The sequence below is a fragment of the Polypterus senegalus genome, chromosome 7 (assembly GCF_016835505.1).
Source record: "Polypterus senegalus isolate Bchr_013 chromosome 7, ASM1683550v1, whole genome shotgun sequence".
NCBI classification, from domain to species: domain Eukaryota; kingdom Metazoa; phylum Chordata; class Cladistia; order Polypteriformes; family Polypteridae; genus Polypterus; species Polypterus senegalus.
In genome coordinates this window covers 48530846-48542370 of record NC_053160.1, presented here as the reverse complement: position 1 = coordinate 48542370, position 11525 = coordinate 48530846, and the positions used below count along the sequence as shown (strand labels likewise).

Genomic DNA, 11525 nt, shown 5'->3' with positions numbered 1-11525 from the left:
GTTTCCAGGACATGATCCAACCTGCGAACGCTGCAAACTAGTCCCAGCCTCACTGGGTCACATGTTCTGGGCCTGCACCAAATTAACATTATTCTGGACAAAAAATTTTAATTACCTCTCAGACAGCCTTGGACTCACAATCCCTCCTAACCCATTAACAGTTGTGTTTGGGGTTCTTCCAGAGGGGTTTAAAGTGGAGAAAGACAAACAAATTGTGATTGCATTCACTACACTGGAAGAACCCAAACTCTCCTCTTTTAAGTCAGTGGGAAACCGATGTGTTATACTATTTGAAATTGGAAAAAATCAAATACTCAGTTAGAGGATCCGTACAGACTTTTTTCAAAACATGGCAGGATCTAATCAGTAATATTTTAAAATAAGCTCATAAAGCACAGAGAATTTATTAATTTAGGTATTTTTACAAACCTTAAATTTGACGCCGTTTGCCTTGCTCTCTCTCTTGGGGGTGGGGATCGATTTGTCCTTAACTCAATTTTTTCTTTTTGTAAAAACTTGATTGATTTGTATGGAGTGCAATAAAATTATTAAAAATTTAATAAAAAAAAAAAAAGAAATGGTTACAGTGGACAACAATAGCTCCTGCCAAATGTAAGCCTGTGAGCTGCAGGTTACTTAACAACTCTGCCCAACCCCCACCCCCTATTTAACGTTTCACCGAGATGGGCGCATTCTTGCGTGAACTGGTCTTAACCAGTTTTGGTCTGAGGAGAGAATGTCATTTATGAATAATCTGCCTGTTGTGTGTTTACAAGCTACATGTTTGTGTGTATAAAGTCTAACTCAGGAGGATGCTTATCTGAAAATGTGTGTATGTGTATGCACCAGTTGGTCTTATTTATCGGCCTCACAAGAAAACTCAATGTATATAGAAATAAAATATTTCAGAACTGTGTTTTCAAATCCTGCGGCAGGTTATTGCCTGTCCAAAAAATACAAATAGATCATCCCTGATTCGTGCATATTTGGTGAACACATATAAGAAAATGATCTGGAGTAGAAAACAAGTTTTTAATCAGTCTGGCAAGCACCTAATCTCCTTTCTGTATGTCGCCTTTCTTTGTTACTTTATGTAGCAAATTTGGGAAACAGAGTAAGAAACAAAATGAAGCAAAAGTCGCAGACCTAACAGAAATACACAGGAGATTAGACATTCTTGAATGTCATAGTTGGTCTGAGAGGGTTTAATGTTGAACGTTTCAGTTTATACTTGGTTGTTACAAAATGGTTTAAGGAACCCACATACAACATTGTATAGCATAATGCTCTCAGACCTGGGCAGTAGGAGCCTAGTCTTGCATCACTGGGGGCCAGTGGGCCAGCTATCTTAGATTTCTGTGTGGGTGTTGTTTGATTGGATGTTCAGAATGTGTTTAGACTAAATTCCCAGCCACTTTAAATAGGTTTTTATGGATGAATTAATGTTTGATTTCCAGAAATGGTTCCTGCCTTGTGTCGGAATTGCTCAAGATAGGATACATCTGATCCTGCATTATCACAAATTGAATTGATTAATAAATAATGTCTCATAAGGAACTGGTGGTTAAAGCAGAATGATTGCATGGATCCTTCAAAGATGGCCCCACCTGCTTATCTATCCATCAGTTTTTAAAACTGCTTGATAAAATTAAGATCACAGGGAGGACAGAATCTATCTTATCTCGAGTGCAGGCATGGCAGAAAAATAATTCTGGATGGAAACTGTCAGGACTTTGAGTGGCCTGTTTTGTTTATGCAACATTTGATTTACTTTTGAGTGTTGTTGTTTAGGATTACTAATATGTTGCTAGCTAAAATGTCTGTATGGCAGGTGTCTTGAAACATTATCCCTGTTTATGATGGAGTCACCAGAAAGAAAAAAAAACTAATTGTTGTAGCCTAAACATACAATAACAATCAGGGTTGCTGTCTTTTTTTTGGGTGGTCTCTGCTTATAATATTTCATATCTCTTGTGTAGAACATTTCAACGTGTCACTTCTGAGGTATGTGTCCACTCTTCACTCACCATATTCTGGGTCACATCTGTTAAGTACTGCAGTGAGCAGAACCTTAAGAAGAATGTATAATATTTACTAACATGTTTGTCTTCACAGTGTGTGGTTAGGAGAATAATTCACTGTATTTTTTAAATTAGGCACAAATGATGCTGCCCTGTAACTTAACTGTCGCACATGATGATGCTGCACACCCCTGACCATGTCTGATAATTCTGACATGTGTTCCACTTGATAATTTCTTGTATTGGCTTACTCCACCATAGTGGTCCACTGCAGATCACATATTGAAGAAGGCCTAAAGATTACAAAGACTAATTGGCATACCTTCAATAACTTTCAAGAAGTTAATATTTTTATTTGACATTTTATATGAACAACAAACTATATAGCATTATGATTTATAACAAAAAAATAAAGAGTTTATTAAGAATTCCTCAGACAATGTGTTCAGCACAAACACTTTCTGAAGGATATTATTATCAAAGAATAGGGGAGGACTGCTTAATAGGGTAGCAGTCTCTATTGACCCTCTACAGTGACCGAGGATTGCCAGCCACATCAGCCGCTTTTCTGGTGCTTTTGTACAAAGGTGAGATATTCCTCCACATCGTCTTTGGAGCCCAATATTAGTGGAACTCTCTGGTGGATCGACTGAGGTTTCACATCCAGCACACACTCTGTCCCCGTTGTTGCCATTCCTCCAGCTTGCTCCACAAGAAATGCAATAGGGTTGCATTCATACAGGAGCCTAAGCTGCAAAGCAAAAACAGAAAGAAAGAAAATCAGTCCCAGTCAACCTTTGGTTTGTAAATGCCATTAATTGCTCACACCATCACAAAAGATGTTTATGGAACAAACAAGTTTACAGTATGGTACAAATTAATCAGTCAACAAATTATAAGATTAATCATTACATGAAAAATCAACACCTCTAAATAGAAAAACAACACAAATTCAGATTCAGATATTCAAGGTATTGTTTGAAAGTGTATTTCACTAACAATTATCATCAAGCGAAGCTTTACATGTCAAGTTCAGCTAGCTACTGTAGATAGATAAGTAAGTAAGTAAGTAAGTAAGTAAATAACACTCACACACTTTGAACAAAAAAGAAAATTAAAAAGAAAGAAGACTTCTGTTTTGGCTGTCACAGTCACAGTGAGGGATTATGCTGGTGTATTGCTGTTAGTATAAAGGAGCGCCCATAGTGTTTCCTGAAACACCTCTGCTGAATAACTTGTTAACTGACAGTCCTCAGTGTTAGTGTATCAGAGAGAGGATGTGCAGAATTGTTCATAATGGCACTCAGTTTTGTTTTACTTGTCTGCTTTTCTACTACCTCCAGGGGGTCCGTCCAGGGTGCATCCTATAACTGAACCTACCCATTTAATTAGCTTGCTGGCTCAGTGACCTCTCTTGAAGTGATGTTACCAGCCTAGCCAAGCACATCACAGTGCAAAAAAATGCACTGGCCATCAAAGAGTTATAGAAGATGTGAGTGCAGTCACTTCCCACATTGAAGGAATGCAGTCTCCTAAGGAAAAAGAGCCTGTTCTACCCTTTCTTATATAGTTCCTCTGGGATGCAAAACCAGTCTGACCTGTCAATAATGTCGACCCCAAGTACTTGTAGGAATGGACCACCTCTACATCTACACCTTGAATAGTGACTGCACAGACAGGATCTTTGGCTTGGTGAAAGTCAATAACCAGTTCCTTGGTTTTGTCAGTTAAAATGCAGACAATTCTGTTTGCACCAAGAAATAAACAAATCCACCTTACTCTGTCTCATCTCCTTTATCAATACACCCCATAAGTGTAGAATCATCTGAGAATTTCTGCAAGTGACATGACCCGGTAAAATAATGAAAGTTAGAGGTGTACAGAGTGAAGAGAAAATCAAACAGGGCTGTTCCGTGTGGAGCTCCAGTTTTGCTCATGTCAGTATCAGAAACACGGTTCTTCAGTCTCACAAACTGTGGTCTGCCCGGCAGATACTGTAGTACCTTATCCAGAACACCATAAGCTACATATCCATCCATCTATCCATTATCCAACCCACTATATCCTTACTACAGGGTCACGGGGGTCTGCTGGAGCCAATCCCAGCCAGCACAGGGCGCAATTCAGGGAACAAACCCCGGGCAGCCCACCACAGGGCACGCACACACACACCAAGCACACACTAGGGATAATTTAGGATCGCCAATGCACATAACCTGCATGTCTTTGGACTGTGGGAGGAAACCCACGCAGACACGGAAAGAACATGCAAACTCCACGCAAGGAGGACCCGGGAAGCTACAGTATATAAATATAAGAAAGGTGTCTGTCAATATCAGTCCTTCAATGTCTTTTATCATGTTATGTTCATCAGGAGCTAATTATATGATAAAACTAGGAGCTTTGATCTAATATTGCACATCCTTTCTTTGTGAAAGCCTCTTGTCTTGTGTCTTTCCTGCTATTTTGTATTTTGACTTTTTCACTGTTTCCCAGATTGCTGTTTTAAATTTCACCTTTCAAAAACAGATCATGGACTTTAATCTGCTTATTACAAAATCTGAAATATTCTGCTCCTCCCCGTTGGCACTCAAATGTTGTTTTGTCCTGCCAGTCATACTTCCTAGCGCAGCACGCCCCATTGCTGTCCTGTAGTTTGCTTTTTTGGGCAGAGAAATCGCCACCATGAGTCTGTGCTGGGTGTACTTTTGATTCTGTGGGTTCATGTAGTCTGCGTGTACCTCATAAATGATACAAAGTAATACAACAGGATAATAAATTATGTCTCAAGCTCTCAAAACAAGCAGCCATATTAAATATACTGTGCAGTGTGGTAGTGTGAAGAAGATGAACAGCAGGGACTGTTGAGACTCTTAAATGAAGAAACATTAGTTAAAATGACAGGGAGAAGGAAGTTTTCCAACATGTTCAGATCCTGAAAGAGTTAGGACATTAGAACAACTGTGTCACGAACATCCAACTCAGCCCCACCAGCTCGTCCATCCTAATAACATAGATTGTCCAAAAAAACATCATGTCGAGATTTGAAGTTCTCTAAAGTCTTACTCTCCACTACATAACTTGGTAAATTATACCATGTCTATGGTTCTTTGTCTGAAAACATTTCCGCAAAATTTCTCTTGGCAAGTTTCCAATTGTGTCCCCATATTTTTGTTGCTAGTTTATTTTAAAGTAACAACTGGGTTCTACTGTACTAATTCCTTTCATAATTTTAAACACGTCAGTTATGTTTCCCTTTAATCTCTTGTTTTCTTACACAAAAAGTTTAACACGTTCAATGTCTCCTTATAGCTCATACCGCATAGTAACGGAATCAGCCTGATTGCTCTTTTCTGGATTTTCTCTGGTGCTGCTATGTTTGTATTTTAATATGGAGTCCAAAACTAAACACAGTACTACAGGTGAGGTCTCTTAAGTGCATTATAAAACTTAAGCATAACCTCTCTTGACTTATACACATCACAATATATAACCTAACATCCTATTAGCTTTCATAATCACTTCAGATTTCCCTTTGTGTATTCAGATCTAACGTTCTTACATCCTACATGAAATGCTTTACATTTACTTACATTAAATTTCATCTTCCACAAATCTGCCCTAGTCCCTCTGTACCAATTTATTTCATTCTTCAGTATCTTGTCTTCTGCCTAGTTTATTTTTATCTGCAAAATTAGCCAGCTTACTGATAATATTCTTGTCCAGGTCATTTATGAATATTAAGAAGATGAGTAGCTTCAGCAGTGATAGCATGTTTATGAACAGCTAATTCTAAAATATTCTCCTTACCATTACACATTGCTTCCTGTCTTTGAGCCAATTTTGTACCCATGTGCAGACCAAGCCATAAATTCCCACTTTTTTAGTTTGCTCATTAACCTTTTAGGTGGTTTCCTTATCAAAATCCTTCTGAAAATTAAATAATATCATATGCAACTCTTGTATCATATGCTTTTGTTGCTTCCTCCTAGAATTTCAGCGTATTAGTGAAACATGAACTTCCTTGTCTGAACCCTGAGTATTTTGTAATAGTCCTGTTCTAGACATGTGCTACTTGATCTTCTCCATAAAAATTGTTTCCATTAATTTACCTGTGGCACTCATTACGTTTACTGGCCTGTAGTTACTTTGATCAGTCCAATCACACTTTTTATATAATGGAAGAATATTGCTAGAATACTCCAATCTTTAGGAATTCTGCTAGTGTGCAGAGAATTTCAAAAAATATGTGCCAAAGACTTAAATATGTACATACTAATACTGTATATTCCAGTTCCAGAGAATAGGATCATACAAATTTAGGTGATGACAGACCATTCAGCTCAACCTAGCACACCAATTTCTATTCAAATAACTCTTTCAAAAAAAAAAAAAAATGGAATAACCCCAAAATACTATTTCTTACACTGCTTGATAATTTCACGTATCTGCTCTTCACATAATGAACAATACTAGGTGATGGAAAGCTCATGTGACATCAATTAACATACCATGTCTTTGTTACATGGAGAAGCCCACACAGACAAGGGTTAGGTTTGCTTTGCACAGACAGTGGCCAGGCTGAGAGTCAAACATAGGTCCACATGATCGAGCCTTACAGAAAGGACTGAAGCATACACCATCTCCTCAATTGGTTGTACAGGCCATGAGGCATATGCCAGATTATGTAAACTTTGCTTGGTTGGGTACTTTGTAGATCTTCTTCTAATGTGAGATTTTTTTCACTTTTAGATGAGTAATTTGTATTACCTAAGCAGATTTGTATATGATAATGTGTAGTTTGTGTTAAATAATGTAGTTAAGAGTGTTAAAAATAATGAATGTCTTACAACCTTAACCATTGTTTACTTTGGGCATTGCCATTTTTGTTTACAGATATGACTGGAAGTAAATTATTTGTAAAGATGTTATGTTTTAACCAGGATTTGGTCTCTGGCTTATGTTTGTTTTTCTCTTTTTAATTACTTTTGTTGTTTTTTAATTCATTATTTTGTTGTTTTTATGTACTTTTTGTTAATTTTGTTATGTTTATTTGTTGTTTAATATTTATGTATTGTGTAGTTATATGGTCCACTTATATTCCTTGTGTTCTATGAAAGGAACCCCAAGAAGCAAGGCCACTGTTACATCTCTGCCGATTGACCACTCACTGCCTTTATATTTCGGATCGTAGAGTAGATGTACCTCACGTTCACTGAGAGTTGTTGTGATCTTCTCTGGGAGTATTATATTAGAGTTATTGTGGACTTTTAGTTGTTTTTGGATTTTGATTTTCTGGATTGCTGATTGAATTTATTTGCCTTGACATGCATTTTTAGTTATACTCCTTTTGCCAATCTTTTTGCCCTTTTTTCCTTTTGTTAATTGTTAATTTCTAAAGATTCTTTGTTTGTTTTGTCTTCTCAAGCTAGAGGTTTTACAGTTTATCCTGCACTTTGAGTATTTTTCATGTCTGGAAATTTAGGATATTTTTTTCATATTCAAAGCCAATGCCCCATTTTGGGTCTGTGTAGCTCTGAAAGCCTGCCATGTGTGTTTGGGACATGGCTAATGAAGAGGAATTTGATGTTGCTCTGTAACCGGGGTCTGCAAAATTGGTCCTGTAGCGCTATAGTCGCTGCAGTTTTCTGTTCCAACCCAAATTCTTAATATGGATAGATAGATACTTTATTAATCCCCAAGGGGAAATTCGCATACTCCAGCAGCAGCATACTGATAACAATAATATTAATTAAAGAGTGATAAAAATGCAGTGCAAGTTAAAAAATGCAAGGTGGAGAGAGCAAGACAGGTATAACAGTCAATAACCTTGTAATGTGTTAATGTTTACCCCCCAGGTGGAATTGAAGAGTCACATAGTGTGGGGGAGGAACGATCTCCTCAGTCTGTCGCTAAAGCTGCTCCTCTGTCTGGAGATGATACTGTTCTGTGGAAAAATTGGATTCTCCATGATTGACAGAAGCCTGCTCAGTGCCCGTCGCTCTGCCATGGATGTCAAACTGTCCAGCTCCATGCCTACAATAGAGCCTGCCTTTCTCACCAGTGTGTCCAGGCGTGAGGTGTCCCTCTTCTTTATGCTGCCTCCCCAGCACACGACCGCGTAGAAGAGGGCGCTCGCCACAACCGTCTGATAGAACATTTGCATCTTATTGTAGATGTTGAAGGACGCCAGCCTTCTAAGGAAGTATAGTCGGTTCTGTCCTCTCTTACACAGAGCATCAGTATTGGCAGTCCAGTCTAATTTATTATCCAGCTGCACTCCCAGGTATTTATAGGACTGCACTGTTTACACACAGTCACCTCTGATAATCACGGGGTCTGGGAGAGGCCTTGGCCTCCAAAAATTCACCACCAGCTCCTTGGTTTTGCTGGTGTTCAGTTGTAGGTTGTTTGAGTCGCACCATTTAACAATTCCTTGATTAGGTTCCTATACTCCTCCTCCTGCCCACTCCTGATGCAGCCTACGATAGCAGTGTCGTCAGCGAACACTTGCACGTGGCAGGACTCAGAGTTGTATTGGAAGTCCGATGTATATAGGCTGAACAGGACCAGAGAAAGCACAGTCCCCTGCGGTGCTCCTGTGCTGCTGTCCACAATGTCAGACCTGCAGTTCCCGAGACGCACATACTGAGGTCTGTCTATAAGATAGTCCACGATCCATGCTACCAGGTGTGAATCTACTCCCATCTCTGTCAGCTTGTTTCTAAAGAGCAGAGGTTGGATGGTTTAAAGGCACTAGAGAAGTCCAGAAACATAATTCTTACTGCACCACTGCCTCTGTCCAAGTGGGAAAGGGATCGGTGTAGCATGTAGATGATAGCATCCTCCGCTCCCACCTTTTCCTGGTATGTGAACTGCAGAGGGTCGAGGGCATGGTGGACCTGTGGCCTCAGGTGGTGAAGCAGCAGCCGCTCCATGGTCTTCATCACATGTGACATCAGAGCGACAGGCTGGAAGTCATTCAGCTCACTAGGACATGATACCTTTGGGATTGGGGTGATGCAAGATTTTCTCCAAAGCCTCGGGACTCTCCCCTGTTCCAGGCTCAGGTTGAAGATGCGCTGTAGAGGACACCCCAGCTCCAACACACAGGCCTTCAACATTTGTGGTGATACTCCATTTGGACCCACTGCTTTGATGGCACAAAGTCTCCTCAGCTCTCTGCTTAACTGGGCTGCTGTAATTGTGGGAGGGGGGAAACTCTCTCCTATGCTGGTATCGGCAGAAGGATGGGTGGAGGATGCAGTACTCAGAGGTGAGAGTGGGTTAGGGTGGTCAAACCAGCTAAAAATGTTGTTCATCAGGTTTGCTTTCTCCCTGTCTCTCTCGATGGAGGCACCCCGCTTCAAGCTGCAGCCAGTGATGATCCTTATCCCATCCCACACTTCCTACTTCATGCATGAAGAGACAACTATTGGTACTGAAGCACTCATTGCTCAACCAATATTTTTATGCTTCAGCTTAGTTGTCTTGTTTATTAAAATTCCCCACCCTTAATTGCTTATTTTAATCTTAGAAAGCTGCTTTCATTGTTTGATTGCCCCTTATTAGCAATACGATGCAAATAACTTGTTTCTTGTTTCTACTTGCACCTGTCTGTATTCATCATGATCTATATGATTTAGTAAAATATCCATCCATCCATTTGTCTTCATAGCCCACTTATCCTTGGCAAGGTGGTACCGCAGCTGGACCTTATCTGAGCAATCATAGGACACAAGGCTAAAACAACACATGGATAAGACACCAATCCATCACAGAGTGGACACACACTAGAGCCAGTTTAACAATGCCAATCCATCTACCTCTACATGTGTTTCACCTTTGGGATGAAACCAGAACATCCAGCAGAAACCCATGGATCTACAGGGAGAATAGGCAGACTCCACACAGGAAACACCCAGTAGGTGAACTCCGGCCTCCTTGCTATGTGGCAGCAGCACCACCACTGTGCCACACATTTATTTACAATATTTCTAAAGTAAACGACAGAGAGTTACTAATAGACTTCAGGCTACAAATTATTTGGATAATTTTTTCCTTGGAAAAAAGATCTATAATATAAGAATGCCCTGATGTGGCAGAATGAAAACACTAACAAGCTATATAATAAATTGGCACAGATTGGTTTCAAATTAAGCAATCAGGATCAACAAAAATCTGCAACGACTATGAACCTCCAGGACTAACTTTGCAGACCCCTGCTCTATGAAACCAATGCATATCAGTGATTAATTCGGCAAGATTATAGAGCTTTTAAATTTTAAAAGGCTTGTGCTATTGTTGCTGCACGTGTTTCCATGAACTAACTGCATCTGGCAAAACTTTTCTAGTACTGGATATAAGAAATAAAGCATCATGGATTAGTTTATGTTGCCATCTCCCCCATGTAATCTTGCTTTTGCTTCATTTCTGGCTTTACCTTCTTTGCTTTTTTTGTTATTTCACTGTCCATTATTCCTTGTATTGGCCTTCTATTGGTTTATGGCTCTTAGGTGCTGAGGTTAATCAAGCTGCAGTCACCAGAGCAGAAAATAAGAGTCAGAGCGACTGCAGCTTATTGTTATGGCACTGGTTTGCTGTCTTTTGTAACGTTATTTGATTAGACTTCTATGGATATGTAACTTGTATTAGACTTTTGTGAGATTTTTGGACACTTCACTGGGCTCTCAAATAATTCAGTCTCTTGATTAATTAAAGTAATTGTGCTACGTTATTTTTGATTTAGGTGTCTTCTTCAGTACTGTATTTTGATTACTGTATTTGGATTTTTATTTAGGCTTGTTAATTTATCATTTTTGTGTATGGTTAATTAGTTCACAGCCTTGTTTTAGTTTTGAATTCATTATTGTTGCTTTTTTTCATTTTATCAGCCCAGTTCTTAGTTATTTTTGCTAATTTAATTCTTTAGCCTTTATTAGGGATGTCTACATTGTTCTTGCCTTGTTTAATTCAAGTATTCTTTCAGTAAAAGAAGCACGTTTATAATTGTTGAAATTTATAGGGAGGGTTTTATTAGATTTTGTCCTTCCTGTTTAAGACAAACAAAACACCCCAAGGGTATTCAGCAACAATTAACATTTTACAGTTGCTCACAACTATTTATGAACATAGCCTACAGCAAAATCTCATATTGGCTGTTGAGTATATTAAAAGGTTTCACCAATAATGTAAAATTCAGAAAGAAATATAACTGTAGATGTAAAAGCAAATTTAATGATCTATGTTGGTTTATCTACAGAAGGACACACAAAAGAGATGAGTAACTCCGGAGCTGTGGCACTCCATATGAATGCCCTGACTGTTTAAGTCTAACCACATCAGCTTATTTCTACATGACACAAAAACGCAAAGTTTCTTTAAGTGGTAGTTCAGTAATAATCATAAGGTGTATGCGCAAGGATTTACAAAATGAGGCCTGGGTGAGTCATTAAAGCTTACACCTAACTTAGGCAAATTCATCCATATTCTTACATAAACTTA

General features: G+C 38.9%; 1 protein-coding gene across 1 annotated transcript in view; it reads right to left on the bottom strand.

The window, feature by feature from the left end:
- Window positions 1-2382: 2382 nt before the first annotated feature.
- LOC120532527 (fructose-1,6-bisphosphatase isozyme 2) overlaps window positions 2383-11525 on the bottom strand; it is a 47781-nt gene continuing 38638 nt past the window's right edge. Inside the window, exon 7 of the mRNA XM_039758597.1 lies at window positions 2383-2772. Within this exon, the coding sequence (XP_039614531.1) occupies window positions 2578-2772 (195 nt within the window). The 3' untranslated portion in view covers window positions 2383-2577. The remainder of the gene's footprint in view (window positions 2773-11525) is intronic.